The sequence below is a fragment of the Andrena cerasifolii genome, chromosome 1 (genome assembly GCF_050908995.1).
Source record: "Andrena cerasifolii isolate SP2316 chromosome 1, iyAndCera1_principal, whole genome shotgun sequence".
NCBI classification, from domain to species: domain Eukaryota; kingdom Metazoa; phylum Arthropoda; class Insecta; order Hymenoptera; family Andrenidae; genus Andrena; species Andrena cerasifolii.
In genome coordinates, this window is record NC_135118.1 from 27033551 (window position 1) to 27049453 (window position 15903).

At 49.1% G+C, this 15903-nt stretch overlaps 1 protein-coding gene across 1 annotated transcript; it reads right to left on the reverse strand.

The window, feature by feature from the left end:
• Positions 1-451: 451 nt before the first annotated feature.
• Positions 452-14940, reverse strand: LOC143373403 (uncharacterized). The gene is made up of 3 exons (XM_076820636.1): positions 14381-14940; positions 10141-10492; positions 452-5355 (listed from the first exon to the last, which is right to left on the reverse strand). The coding sequence occupies exons 1-3, from the start codon at positions 14554-14556 to the stop codon at positions 1027-1029; spliced, it is 4857 nt and encodes a 1618-aa protein (XP_076676751.1). The 5' UTR covers positions 14557-14940; the 3' UTR covers positions 452-1026.
• Positions 14941-15903: the final 963 nt, after the last annotated feature.

The following is a 15903-nucleotide window of genomic DNA, read 5'->3' on the forward strand; positions in this document are numbered from 1 at the left end:
GGTATTATAAAGTCGAGTGGTCAAGCATTCGAACGATACAGAGCACGTTATTTCGTATTTGCTTGTATTCTTTGACAATCACTGTCCTGATGCCGCTTCAAATTTATGTTCCACTACGAGGGTTCTGTGATTGAAAAAGAAAATGCGGTTCTCGCAACGCTTGGTTCGGTTGATAGGTATTTATAATTAACACGTAGGTACTGTTTTGTATACATATCGAGTACTTAGTCATTAAGTACACAAGCATTCTCGTAACAAATTACGTGCAATTATCATTTCCTTGTCACTCATTGTCTATTAAGAATTTCCAGGCATTGAAATTCGTCATTGTCCTGTTCGTCGTTAATCAGCTGTAATTAATGTGATATTCGATAATAATTGACTGCATTCGTTAACTGGAGGATGGATCTGACCATTGAACTTGGTTTGATCAACGAAACAACTGTACAACTCCTGTACTTTTCCCTTTATTCTGTCAGTGAACTGTACATCATACAGAATATTGTTTCAAACCTACAAGTACAAACTTAACTACGTAATAGAACTCACGAAAGAAATACTCTAAATGAACGTGGTCCTTCGAAGTAATCTATTCTGAGATACTTAGATTTCTAGGTAATAAGCAAATAACGCTCTCATCACAAATACACTAATGTTCAAATTTCCACTAATATTTGGATACTTAAACAATCACACTTTACTTCTCTCTACCTTCCCTTTCCTCGGCCTTGCCGCAAAAGCTAAGTATCCCCAGAATAGTCACCTCGCGAGCCTAATTTCTCCACTGTTCAATTCCCTTTCAAGAACTCCATTACCCAGTTACTTCTGTACCTCCACACCTGCAACTTCTCGGTGCACGTTCGCAGGGCGAACCCCGGTCCATCTCCTTGGCCACTTCGCGCCCACAGGTCGCCTCGCGTAAGTTGGATTCTCGTATAAATTCGACTTTCAATAATAATGAAATTTGAAATGAACACGTAGACACCTATCCACAGGTAGCCTCCTTCCACCGATTCAAGCTGTCGGCTATTTCGGTGGATTAAAATAGTCCCAGTGGTGGTGGTGGGTGACCGTCCGCGGATTGCCGAAGAAGAATATCAGCAGGCCTGCGATGAGAAGCAGCAGGGCGCACAGCGTCAGCTCCACCTCCCTGACCTTCTCCATGGACTCTTCACCGCCCACCATGGACGACATGTAGCCGACGAAATACCTCATGGCCCTCAGACCGACCAGCCTAAGGACTCTGACCAGCTGCATCGTGCTGTCCATCACGCTGAGCTCGTCGTCGGCTCGCTGGCTCGTCTGCGCGGCCAACGAGAGAAACTGAGCTGGGACCTGCGAGGCTGGGAACGCGATTAGATGGGTCCCGCCCGAGGACGACTGGGACAATTCCCTTTGACTCTCGCCGTCGTAGCGCTCCGAGTACGTGGAGTAGGAGATGACGGCCCGTTGCGGCTGCATCTCGCTTGTGATTTGGCCTCTTAAGTTGTCAGGCGTGTCAGGAGTGACGGAAATGGTGGGCGGCAACGAGCGTACAGGGGAAGCTGTCTGCCTCGTCCTGGAGACGTCTATGGGCGACGTCGACCTGGACCTCGACTTCCGTTTCCCCTTCCGTTCCGGCGCCTCAGGAGAGCCCTCCTGCTCCTTGCGCTCAGCAACCAGTTTCGCGAACTCTGGGGTGGGTATCGAATCTGTCGGCTCGGGTGACTCCCCGGCGTCGTCCAGCCTGCGTTCCGGGGACAGTCTCGGCTCTGTGACGGTCCCATCTGTCGTCGTTACCGACTGCGCAAGGGTTTCGTCCGGCGTGGGCTCCTTAGCGGTGCCCGGACTCAAAGAAAGGGGGGTTTCTGAATCTAAAATTCGTAACGACTTATCTTCAGTGGGTGGAACGACCGTGGGTGTATGTTGTGTGGTGAGGGTATCACTGTCGCTGAGATCTACTACTCGGGAGACGGATAGTATGTGTGTTATCGGTGCCTCTGCGACCTCTACTTGTGCAACGGTTAGTGTGTGTGTGCCTGTCTGTATTTCTCTGTCCGTCGGTTCGGTTAGTTCTCTTTTAACAACCTTTTTCTGCTCCTCCATAGACACCGGCGACCACTCGTCACCCGTGGGGCTCTGTCGCCGAGGGACCGACGACGCCCGCTCTTCTCGCGGCTTCGCGTCCATAGTAAGGGGAATGTCTGTCCTCTCCACCTCGATCGCCTTTCTCCCTTCCGAACGACTCTCCTGGGCGCGCGCGGCTGCCGCGGTCTCCAAGTGGCTCCTGATCGCCACCAGCTCCCTGATGATAGCTGGAGACAGGCTCTCCTCCAGCATCTCGCTCATGTTCTTCAGCTCGGAGGCTGTGATGACCAGCGCGTCCACCTCTGACGCGACGATCTTCCCAGCCTCGATCTGCGACACGCTCAATCGATCGACCCTCAGGTCGCCCACCTCCAGGTTACTGATGCGCACCGGCTCGTCGGACATCAGGGCGGCGCGAACCGACCTGAGACGCGCGTCCTCGTCGCGTGTCTCCCGCAAAAGCGGTGCGGACAGGTGCCTGTCCTCCATTTCTTCCATCTCGCGATCCGGAGACGGCGATTTCAACGAGACAGTGTCGTACGTTCGTCCTGCCTGCTCCTCCATCCTCAGACGCTGGTGCAACGGCAGAGGAGGGACCGGCGGCGTTGCTGTGCTTAACGGACTTGGTATCCTCTCCGTGGAGACCGTGATCTGCGAGCCGGACCTCGACGGGGTTACGACTAGTTTAGCCTGCGTCACTTCCTCCTCGATCACCATGTCGTCTGGCAGCGGGTCTGTTTGTGTGGCTGTCGTGGCCTCCTGCATGGAGAAGTCCTGAGCGATCTCCTGCTCGGTCGCAGCGGAACGGTCTAACGATCTATCCTTCCTAACTCTAGGCGGCCTAGGTGGCGCTGGTAGCGGACGTCCCTGCATCTTGCTGAGCACCTCGTTGCTGCGAAGGTCCTTGTGCTCCCCGTCGTCGGAATCGATCTCTATGTAGGGAGTAGACTCCGCTGGCTCCAGAGTATCGTCACAGGTGTCCGTCAGCACGCTTGTGTCCTTGCCCTTCCCCGGGCCCAGCGTGCTGTAGCCGCGCTGCGGCCGCTTCGGCGGGACTGACCTCGGAGCTGTCGCGAACTTGTCCCTTTTTCTCCTCGGCGGAGGTGGCCTGGGTGGTTTCTCGCGTTTGTCTATGATTGCGTAACCGGACAGATCGCGCCCGAAGTCCATGTCATCCTGAGGAATGTCCTCCTCCACGTAGCCAGCTTCCGGCAGCGACTCAGCGCCGTGAGACGTCCTGTCCTCGTCCTGCGCCACTGATGTTCCTCTGGATCTGGATCGTCGTTTAGGTGGCACAGGAGCAGGCTCCATGCGCTCCTCGTCCTGTAGACGCTTCTGCAGGTTCTCCTCGCTCGCAGACATGACGTCTTCTGCGGTGTACGCTTCCTGGTCGTCTGGCAGTCCGTCCATAGCCGTGGGTGGCAACGGCAGAGGCTTCTCGGGCGCTGAGTCAGGCCACTCGACGTGGCCGTTGCAAATAGGCGCCACATCACCGTTCCTCCGTTCCGTGGGCGTCTCTTTGCGCAAACGTTTCCGACGAGTGGGAACGGCGGGCGGAGGCGCAGCCGGGGACGGCGGACGTGGTGTTTCCTGTGGCACCTGAGACTGGCTGCGCTGAGAGGACCTCGATTTCCGACGTATAGGCTTCACCACGACGATATCGTCGAGCGGCTCCTGTATCAGCTCTCGATGATCGCCCTCCGTCTGGTACACCACGCGGTGCCTGGAGTCGCTTCTGGTTCGCTCACGGAACTGTTCGTCCGCGGACTCGCTGCGCCGAGCCCTATTCGGGTCCCTCTTCGGCCTAACAGGTGGTGTCGCGTCGTATGATTCGATCGAGCCCTCTTTCTGCTTCCTGAGGGTCCTCATCCTCACGGGACGTTGCGGAGGAAGCGGCGCCATGTCATCGTCGGCCAGAGCGTTGGCTGTCTCTGCTCGTAAGGCGTCCCTAATTTCATGAGTGAGGTACTTGCCCAGGTGCATGTCACCCTGGCTGAGTCCACCCTCTCGTAGGAAGAACTCATCCGAATCGATCTCCTCGATAACTCCGCGGCGTCTTCGGTCGCAGGAGCTCCCGCTGGAGTGCTGCTGTTCCCTGTCAGACTGAGCAGACGACGGCTCCAGTTCCTCCTCCTCCTCCATCTCCTCCTCGTACTCCTCCTCTTCGGACGGCGTCTTATGCACGCCGTATCTTCTCGGATCGACCATCGCGAACGATCCTTCGTAATGCTTGTCCTCCCTCGTGCGCAGCACCTCCTCCAAGGATCGCGATCGTTGGACAGGTCTGAAGTCCTCTCGGGACGTTTGCTTCTCTGGTATCCATTCTTCTTCACCTTCCTCTGCCTCCTCTTCGTCCTTCGTAGCCTGGTCATCGTACAGTCTAGGGTCCAGCTCGGCCCGCTCCCTCTCGTAGGCCTCCTTCGCTACCCTGGCGGCCTCTGACTTCGGAGGAGGCTGATGGTCAGAGACTTCAGGCGACTCCTGCTCGTAGTCCATGTACTGCAACTGCTCCAGTCGCCGTCTCTCCTCCCAGGGGATCCCAGCCAGCGCCTGCTCTGCTATCCCCACGGACAGTCTGGGCTGCTCCAGCGACGGATGCCGCCATGGTCGCGCCCTCTCCGCCGCGGTCTCCGCGTCGGAGCGGTCCTCGTCGATGTACGCCGTCTCGTCGAACCTCTGCGCCCACCTATCGGCCGCAGCCGAGCCCTTACGCGCCCTGGGGAACGTTGAGCTCTCAGCGGACTGTGCCCGCGAGTCCTTGGGCGTCGAGGTCGCGTACTCGCCCTGCACTTTCGACTTCTTATCGAACAGTCGGGGGTAGGTGGAGAAGTCGAAGAGGTTCCTGCGCGTGGAGCCGGTGGAACGCTCCTCGCCAGCTGGCTGCTTCTTGGAGCGCGTCAGGGCATTCGGGAGACGTATGTTCGGCTTCTTCAGGTTGAACTTTGGTCGCTCGGGCAGGTGGAACTTTGGTCGTTCCGGGAGGTGGAACTTAGAGCGATCTGGCAGGGAGAGCCGCGGACGATTCGGCAGGCTGAATCTCGATTTCTCGGAGATGGACGACCTTATCCTGTCCATTCGGCTGGGTCTCTTCTCGCTGCGGGACCTGTCTGACCTGCCGCTGCTCGTGGACCGCGTCTTCTCGGGCTTCGGTCGGTCGGTGAATGTAAAGGACGGTCTTTGGATGCTTCTTAAACGGGAGCGAAGCTTCCCAGCCTGTGTCTTCAGCTTTTGGGGCAGGCCACGTGCACCGCGGCGCAGAGGCAGCTCCTCCAATGCCAACGAGTCTACCTGAAATAAAAGTAGTGGCGTCGTTCATTCTTCCCTGGTCGATATAAGTGATTATTCATATAGGGCGCTGAGAAGAGGTTTAAAAATTGGCAGGTTCGCTAAACTGAATGAAGAGAGTGCTTGGCTCATGTGGGTCCGTAAATTAATTCTTCGGGGTTGTAGCAATGCTTTCACATTCGACAGAAGAGATCAAGAGAGACCTGAGCCTTAGACGAATGAACCTCAACGATTGTTATATTATGCAGCACGCATCTTTCATTCTGTTTAGCGAGCACCGCAAGCCAGAGAAATTTTGCAACTATTTCTTTTTTAACACTGTGTACGACGAGCAACGTGATTTCTGGCGCAAGAGATTCGCGAGCAAGACTCCGGATCTTGCTGACAGCCACGACGAATCGCTATGCTCGTAGGATAGCTGCGGTTACCACGGGCTATTATCGATACTCGACGACATACATTCGAATTTGAGCGCACGTATCTCTCTGCCTCAGGAATTTAAACAGCATCCGTAGGATGGTTGCCGCGAGCTTGCGCTCTATAGCTCGGTGGCATAGGACGCAGTATTCGCGGGACGAAGGTTAACTATCAGCTATTACTGACGCAGAATGACGACGAGCTGCACGCGAACGGAGGGCACGGTTCTCTTTTTCTGGGTGTCGGGGAAAGGTATCGCCGGCGGTCGACGGAGGTGCCTTAAAAGAAGAAACAGAGGACACCTAGGTGATGTGCTCCCTGCTTCGAAAATAGAACTCCTACGTATGGGAACAGAGAAAGAGATGAAAGTGACTGAAGGGTATTTAGAACTCTCCGAGCACGCGACGATGAACGATCCTGTCCATGAAAAGGGTAATCTGTTGAATTCTGAAGATGTATTTTAAAGAATGAACCAAGGAATCTGGAACATGAGTGTCTAACGCAAAGCTCACCCCTACAAGTGAAAGTGAAAAGTCCATACAACTTGACTAGCTTGGAGAACATTCTTGCCCACGAAAGGGGTAGTTTGTCGAATTCCCAAGACGCACTTGAGGGGAATCAAGGTCCTTCCAAAGAGAATATTTAGTTTAAACCTCGGGTGGCGGATGCAGGGTCCATTTTGACCCACCCTAAATATTAATTCAATATGACAAGTCACATATGAGTTATTGCTAATTTTCTAGAAGAAAGAAAAGTGAATTATTTGTAGACTTGTCTCAAGCGTCTGTGTTTCAACCTTTCTCAATTTCTTTCGCCCAAAATTTGCTGCCCTACTCAGGTCTACTTAGCCTATATACAAATCCGCCCCTGCCCAAGGGTTAAAATCTCACAAGGGAAGATCCCGAGCCCGAGAATTCAAAAAATTCTGAAACTTTGTGAATATGTAGGGGATTTCCTCCTGGTTGCAACACAATTTTCGTTTGCTGTTCAAATTCACTCAAAGGGAGTGAAATTAGCCCCCGAAAATTCGGCTATTTTCCGATTTTGTGTTATAACTCGGGAACTGTAAAAGATAGAAAAAAAGTTTCAAGACAAAAGTTACTTCTTTTAATTAGATCTATCATTTGGTAAAAAAAAATATTTTACAGTTCACGAGTTATAACACAAACTCGGAAAATAACCGGATTTTCATGGGTTAATTACACCCTCTGAGAGTGAATTTGGGCAGCAAACAAAAAATCCGTTGTAATCAGAAGGAAATTCCCTACGTATCCACAGTTTCAGAATTTTTTTAATTTTCGGGTTCGGGATCTTCCCTTGTCAGTCATACACGTTAAGGGACATTCCACGCGAAATCGGACACTTTTTGGAGTATCATTTCGGATGTGGCTGAAATTTGAATATGTTGTAGTCTTTAGGGATATATAAACATATCTCGAAGGACTTTTGACAATTTTGAAAAATGTCGATTTTACAGGTGTTTGAAGGTAAGCGCTAACTTTTTTCCAATAAATTATAATTATGGAAGTAGTAAACGGATGGAGATGAGGTTTACGGCGATTTGTAGAAAGGACATTGAAGTTTTAAGAAAAAATTATTTCAGTTTCAAAAACAATTGTTTTTAACCATTTTTGGCAATTATTTTAAACAAATGCAGTTTTTTAACAACGAGCGCGATTTTAAAAATCTAAAAAAACAGAATATAGTTCTATCCTTCCCCTTCATGGTCTAATTGTTAAAAACATGGGCATCTTAAAATTGGTCTTGTAAAAATTGCTTAAAAAAATTTATCTCTGAAACTGAAATAATTTTTCCTTAAAACTTCAATGTCTTTTCTACAAAACGTCGTAAACCTCATCTCCACCCGTTTACTACTTCCATAGTTATAATTTATTGAAAAAAAGTTAGCACTTGCACGTCAAAAATCCTTCGAGACACGTTTATATATCCCTAAAGACACATATTCAAATTTCAGCCACATCCGAAATGTCGCTCCAAAAAGTGTCCGATTTCGCGTGGAATGTCCCTAAACTAACGAAAGAAGGATATCTCGGAATGAACAGAGACGTAACGCAGTTGAACAGTCTTTCTGAAAAAGGCGTAGCAGCTCATTGAATTCCAAAATAACATTCTTCTCTTTCCAGCGTCCACTTCTACCACCGAGGCAGCACGCAAAGTCCTGAAAGCCGGCGAAATTCTGGGAGACGAGGGTCTGATCCATTTCACAGAAATCTCTCCGAATGCATCGACGCGTGGCGCAAGTTTAATGGGCCACAGACAACGTGCGCGCTTCGCCGAGCGCGCCGAAAGCGTCGCGGGCCAGAAATAGGAGGCACGAATCGCCATCCATCGATTATGCCAGTGTTATTTTTCCGCGAGCGGTTAGAGCGCGGCAGAAGAGGGCTTTTAGCGTCTTACGCAACGCACCCGTCGATGCCGAATCGTCGATGATGAATTTCCACGGTCGATCGACTCGACGGCTCCGTCGCCCCGGCTCTTCCCATTTCTCTTTTCTTTCGACGGGCAATTATAGGTATTCCCGGGGAGGGGGATTGCGCAATCGGGTCGGGGAAAACCGACGGGTTTTCTGGAACGTCGCGACCCGGTTGCACAATGCCTCGGACAGTGACACGCTGCCTCCCAAATGTCTTTTTATACGCGTGTTTCGCTAAATATAAGCCCGCGGTGAGCAACAAACGGAAAACGCGTCCGCGCGACATTCCTTGAGCTCCCTTCTTGCGCGGTCGTTTTGCGCGACGCCTGCTATCGAGTGGCTAGCTACTTCCTTGAAAAAGGTACCGCAGGACAGTCCGTCTAATATTAGGTCGGCGCACAAGTAGATAATTCCGGCCGTGGCGCACAGGCTCTAAATGTAGTGGAAGTTTTTATTTTATAATATATTATGTTGGCAATGTTCGTTAGCAGCGCATAGGTATGGCATAAACAACTGCATGGAACTATTTGTTTAATTATAGAAATAGGTGAATATTTAATTTGGTTCGTATGAATATGAGAGTCGACGGAGTGCATGCACGACGCTGCATTCTTTTCTTATTACACCGAGGAGAATCTGCTACACGCGTCACTAACATTATTCGTTAGATCTTTGGTCAAGGTGGTTCAAATTAAGAAGGGAATGGGAATTGGTTTAAGAGATTCAAAGGTTTTCGACGGTAGCGACAAGCAATGTTCCTGTTTTCTTTCGAAAGAATGAAGAGGTTTACTTGAAAAAAAGAGGTTTACTAAAAACGGACTGAGTGTAGTAGCACAGAAAAAAATATATATAGTGTTTGGATAAAACAATTATTCTTTTTTGAGGATGGGGTCTTGGGGGCCTTCTTTGCAGGGGCCCATGCGGCAACTGCATCGTCCGCCCGGTAAGGGTTCATTCTACTTTGAAACGTCGAAAAATTAAGGGGGTATACCCGTTTGAACCCTCGGAAAGTGTGTACATTTGGTGGATTTTTTTACAAGTCAACGGCTCGATGAAGACTTCCTGTTTTTTTACTATCTTTACATAGTATTTTGAACTACTTAAAAAAAAAGTTTCGGTTAAAAAACTATTGTTTTTCGAAAGTTATGCATACGTATCCGAAAGTCTCTCGATTTTAGGTCCCACGGTTTTGAGAACACTGTTTCGAGAAAAACGCGTTTAAAGTTTTACATCAGCGCCAAGTGGCCGGTTGTTACCCATGCATTTGCCGCTACTCAATGCCTATAACTTCGTGAATTTTACGAATTCCAAAAAACCCTTTTAAACACGTATTCCTAAAAGGTTGAACGTTCGAAAAACGAAATAAAAAAATCGACTTTTAGACCGGAAGGTTATCTTAACGGCGGTTGGCAAATAACTGATATTTCTGTGAAACGTATAAAAATGTCATCGAACTGAGAAGAGGGTACAAAAGCATATCATTATAGAGAAATATTCGAGACAATCCCGTAGGGTGGATGCACCATTTGTGGCCACTTTAAGGTATTACACCAATTCCGGCGACTTCTTAAAAAATATATTATCCCGCGTAAGCAATAAACGTGCCCTAATATTTCGGCGGTACACTGAACAAATATTTATAATGTGAAATTCTCCTCATAATAATAATCTGCGAGCAATTTAAAAATACGATAATTATGCACACGGCCAAAAGCAGTGGCCACAAACGGTGCATCTACCCTAACTCTCAACCTCCCAACTCCCTTCCTGCGAGCGCGCCACTACATAGAACCTAGTCCGTTGAGAATACGGCCCAATTTTCCCAAAAATCTTATCCACGCCTCGAGTAGATACTATACTAATCCTACTCCTCAGTGAACAAATCAAAACCATCGACCAATCGCTACCTCCCCGTCCATCCAGTGAAAGCCCCTCACCTGACTAGTGTTGACCTCGCCGTCGGTCCTGGACTCGGCGCCGGGCGTCGCGGTGCTCAGGTAGCGCTCTTCCAGCCTCTCCTGGAACTGCTGCGGCGTCTCCTGCTCCTCGGAGGTGTCCCCGGTCTCCCCCAGCTCGCGACCCTCCATCGCGTTGTCCTCGATCTTCCCGTCCAGCGGCAGCCTGACGTCGCCGGCGCGGGTTAGCTCCAGAGGCAGGCGTCCCCGGTCGTCGATGCTGTCGTCGCTGTCCACGACGGGCACCACGTCCGTGTCGGTGATCTGGACGACGGGCGCCATCGCCGGCTTCGGCGACGGCGACGGCGTCCCGATCGGCTCGTACTCGTGCTCGCTGTTACGAAAAGTCACCCTTTTCTTTCGCGTTCTCACCGGCATTCTTTCAAACTGCTCCGACCACTCGGGTCCGTTAGCCAGCGATAGAAACACAGGTGTTAGGGTTGGTGGACAGTTAGTTGCCTTTGACTAGCTCCTGGCTTCAAGGTGAATGAATCTGTTTGCTGGTAATATTGGACGGTTTTGGAAGGGTGGAGCCTCTGACGGTTGTCTTAGGGTTCGCTGCTTTTCTCTTATGGATTAGCGGGGTGGATGTTTAATATAAATCTTTTGGATCATTTGCTTTGGGAGTACTGACGGGTTCAGGGTTAATCTTGTTATTTAGGCTTAGCCTTGTGTTGCTTTGCATTAGGGCTCCCTGTGTTTGTTTAACACTTTAGGATCTAGGTACTTCTAGCGTAAAAATCTTGAGCGAGTCAATTGAATACTGTTAGTTTCAGTGTTAATCTCGTTACCACGCTTAGCTCCTCATCCCTGCATCAGGATTCTCCGGTTTTATCTCACGCGTTAGAATCTCCTTCTATCGCAGAAATCTCGAGGGATTCAATCGTGCAGTGTTAGTGGAAACTAAACCAGTATTAATCTTGTTGCTTAGTTTCGTCTTCGCGCCCCTTGCGTCAGGATCCCCGCATTCGTCTTACGCGTTAAAATCTAGTTTTATCGCAGAAATCTTGAGCGATTCAATAGAAGAATACTGTTGGTTTCGATGTCAGTCTTGTCGTTCAAGTTTATCTTATACCCGGAGGTAGCCCGCGCAGGCGGCCGCGAAACGAGGCGGTTCAGTTCGCGCTCGTTTCACTGGAGTCCTACGATTCAGTGGAAAAAGTGAGCATTGGTCGGACGGGAGGTTCCAGCGGCGTTCTCCTGCGGCGGTTAGAGGCTGTGGTTAGTCTTGCGCGGGGTTTGGGTTAATTCGCAGATTCAACGGGAGGGTGGCGCTCGAGGAAGACACGAGTCGAGCTTATTTGGCTTCCGTTTCATTGTTCGGCTGCGTGTTTCCGGCGATCCAGCAGCAGTTACTGTCGCAGCGGTGAAAATTCATTAGTGGCGCAATCTGATCGGATCGTTACTCAGCGGGAAGGGATTGCTACGCGGGGAAGGTCTGAGAAGGTGTCAGAAAGTCTGCAGGCGTACTTTATTTATCGTATTTTAAATAATCCTCGATTCTTAAGATACAGTTGCTTCAATCTGCTCAGATTACTATGAACAGGCCCGGCTCGAACATTTATTTGCGGCTTTTGATGGTCATGCTTGTAATATTTCATTTGAAAGTTTATTTTAAAAAATTCCAAAGATGAACAGACCATTTCGCGTCCCCTGTCAACTTTACACCCCAGGCAGGTGCCTAATTTTGCCTATAGCGACGAGTCGGGCCTGACTACAAACTATTAACGAATCGCGCGTAACATATAAACATTCGAAAATCCCAAAAACGAATAATCACGAAATATGCCTACGAATTTTATAATATCCCCTCGTATTTCTTTAAAATATATTCACACTTTCTTTCACCTTTCAGGGGGGAATCATATTTTATGGGCTAAAAACATAGGAAAATTTAGGATTTTTTTTTTAAGAAACTAGCGATTCGATTCATCTGAAATTTCAGCCATGTTTTTACGCATCCTTGAAGAAGTTGCAGTTTTTTTTTTATTCATTTTTAATAATAAATATAGGAGTTATGCATCACGCCGCGCAAAACTCGTCGTCCGCTGGTGTGCATGATATTTACCTTCCAGGTAATCTGAAACAGAAAAATGAAACAGCGTTTTACTTTGTACATATGTAGCTTGAATTTGATGAACCAGAATACCGCTAAGTTCTTTCTTTTGTTACATAAGAAAATTGGCGCAAAAGTGGATCGCAAAAATTAAATGTTCAGACATATCAGTTTGAAAACTCTCCACACTCCTCGATATTTTTTTTTGTTTTTTGCTGGTTCATCAATTTCAAGCTACATATGTATAAAATAAATCGCCGTTTCATTTTTCTGTTTCAGATTACCTGGTAGATAAATATCATGCACACCAATGATCGTGCATAACTACAATATTTATGGTTAAAAATTAATAAAAAACGACCTGCAGCTTCTTCAAAGATGCATCAAAAGATGCTCCAAATTTCAGATGAATCGAATCGCTGGTTCCTAAAAAAAATCCCAAATCTTGTTACGTTTTTAGCCCAAAGAATAGGATTCTCCCCTTAAGGGGGTATAACCGTTCAAAAGTGTTAAAAATCGGATTTTTTAATTTATTTTCATAGATCGATGTTTTAGAAATATTATAAATCAAGTCCGATGTAAAAATTCGTAAAATTGACGAAGTTATAGGTATTTGAGTGATACAACTCAGCACAGGGCGGCTCGATCGATCTCAGCGGAACTACATTTTTCATTACGGTGGCCCTAAAAATGCGTGCTACGTTCAACCAATTCACTTTCAACTTTGCATGCAGAATCGTAATAAGATTCCCCATCGATCTACGACGCTCTTTTTTATTCCGATTCCCCGGCTATTATTTATAAAGAAAAAACGTGGACTTTTCTGTTAGAAAAATCTAGCTTTACCCTTTGATCTCACTATTTCCATATTTTTCAAAATTCTCAAAATCGGCGCCATAGATCGACAGCTAGGTATTAACATATTTTATCAAAAAAAATTGACTGTTCTTGATTTCACACACGACATACAGCTTTTTCAGGGCCACCGTGTAGCCGTCTAAAATCGAGAGACTTTCGGATATGTCTGCATAACTTTCGAAAAACGTTAGTTTTTTAATCGAAACTTTTTTTTTAAGTAGTTCACAATACTACGTAAACATAATACAAAAACGGAAAATATTAATCAAGCCGTTGACTTGTAAAAAAATCCACAAAATGTACAGATTTCCCGAGGGTTCAGACGGTTATACCCCTTAACGTGCTAACCGTGAAGGAGGATTAGACAAGAGGATCTAAATCGATAGAACGTCCCCTAAATGTTTAATAACTACACCCCAGAAAGAGGAGAAAATACAGCAGCATCCGAAAGCGAGTTAACCCCATTTCCCTTCGTTCCAAACGCACGCATTTGAGACCGCGCAGGGCACGCCATTTCCGTTCCTACCCCGCGTCCCTCGCGCCCCAGTTAACAGGTCAAACGATCCCCTCGAAAATCCCCGCGCATCTAGCCGGCCAGCGACACATCCATTAGCGTCCACCCTCTTCAAGACTCCTCCACCCCCGGCTCCTCGTTATCCGGAGTTGGTGTAGCGTTATCGCGACGATCCGCGGCTCGATCATCGATACCCGCTGCTGCTCCCATTATCGCGATACAATAACCCGCTATCCACTTGATCGTGTCGCGTCTGTCCTTCCCTCTGCCCCTCGAGGCGGTCGGCGGAAGGTTTGGGGTCAGCGCATCGAACGACCGCCGCGCTCGTCAACCCCCTGGCCCCCACCCGCACCGCGGCGTCCTTCCCTCTGCCAAAGGGACACACGTACGCACACGTGCATATGCCCGTCCGCGCGCAGCGGAGACGGGCTTCGCGGAGATTTGGACGCGGAACCGAGCGAGCTGACCGAGGTTTCTATCTATAGCCAGCCGGGCGAACCTAAAATAGCTGCGGCGGCTCGCGAGCACAGCCAAGACGCGTAACCTATACACGCCGTTCCCGGCGTGGATGTCGCGGATGCCGGCGGGGCGCGCGGCTGGAAAGTAGCCTAGATACGAGTCCCGACGGTGGGTGGACACCGTTGTCGATTATCGGGAAGCGGGAGGTTGCCTGTAGGTTGCAGGGTGAAGGGTGCTGGGTTGCTAGGTCGGAGGCTAGCGGTGCCAGAGATGCGCGCTGAGGAGGGTAGTAGACTGGGTTAGCTGGCGGGCGGTGTTAGGTGGTTGTTACTGACCTGCAGCGGACCGCAGGTGGCTGCTGCATCGTCCTGGAGGGCGGTCTACCGAGGAGAGCACGTCGTTCCGGCAGAAGCGAGTCGCTCTGGTAGTACTGACAGCCGCAACGGACCTCGCGGCCGAGGCTCGACGTCGACGACGCTCGCGAGGCGCGTCCTCGTTGCTCTGACTCCATCCCCACCCCCCTAGATTCCACTTGTCCACCTCCAGCCTACTCTCTCTTCCTCTGCCTACCTGACACGGGCGACGCTGGCCGATCACCCGGTGGCTATTCACGATTACTCGCCCCTTTTCCTCCTCCAGTCCCGCGCCCCTTTCCGCCCCGCACGCCGGTGGATGCCTGCCCCTCGCGGATGGCTCGCGTTGCTGTTGTTGTTGTTGTTGTCGTCGTCGTCGCAGCCGTGAGGTCGGGGCGACCTCCGGGAACGAGAGAGAAAGGGAGAGGAGAGTTAGGTTGGCAGAGGAGACCGCTGCAGCGGCTTCTAGGCGACTCTGTACCCTCTGGCCTGTCCACGACACCGAGCCAGACCGGATACATGCGATTATTTATAGAAAGTTAACGTGTCGGCGGCCAGTATCGGGACCGCGCCGGACAGAACGCCCGTCTCACCTGAGCGCGCGCCGACCTCACGCGGATTAATCCCCTCGCCTACCACCTGGCGAGATGCGCCGCGAAGCTGGGGAGGGACGCGGCTCGCGGGCGCGGGAATTCGATTTACTTGGATGGCTGTTGTTTAGTAGTTACTCGGGCTTCTTCTTTTTATGGTTTGTATAGATTTGATGGAGTTTTGAAGGGATTTCGTAGGTGGGATTTTTGAGGGTGGACTTTGTGATGGGGGATGAAATGCTTGATGATGGAAGAATTTAATTTCTTGAGGATCGAGATGAGAGTCGCTGTTGCATATCTGTTACTTTGTTTTCTCTTTATTAAGGTTTCTATAAATTTTGTGAAGTTTAGAATACCTAGATTTTGTATTTGGAATTGTAATGCTGGAGTTTCAAGAATGGGCTTCGTCGTGGGGGATGAAATGCTTGATGATGGGAGAATTTAATTTTTTGAGGATCGAGATGAGAGTCGCTGTTGCATATCTGTTACTTTGTTTTCTCTTTATTAAGGTTTCTATAAATTTTGTAAAGTTTAGAATACCTAGATTTTGTATTTGGAATTGTAACGCTGGAGTTTCAAGAATGGACTTTGTGATGGGGGATGAAATGGTTGATGATGGAAGAATTTAATTTCTTGAGGATCGAGATGAGAGTCGCTGTTGCATATCTGTTACTTTGTTTTCTCTTTATTAAGGTTTCTATAAATTTTGTAAAGTTTAGAATACCTAGATTTTGTATTTGGAATTGTAATGCTGGAGTTTCAAAAATGGACTTCGTCGTGGGGGATGAAATGCTTGATGATGGAAGAATTTAATTTCTTGAGGATCGAGATGAGGGTTGCTGTTGTTTATTATTTAAGGTGAATGCCCCAATTTCTGCTCATGTCCCCATTTCTGATCACTTCGCATTTTTCTTA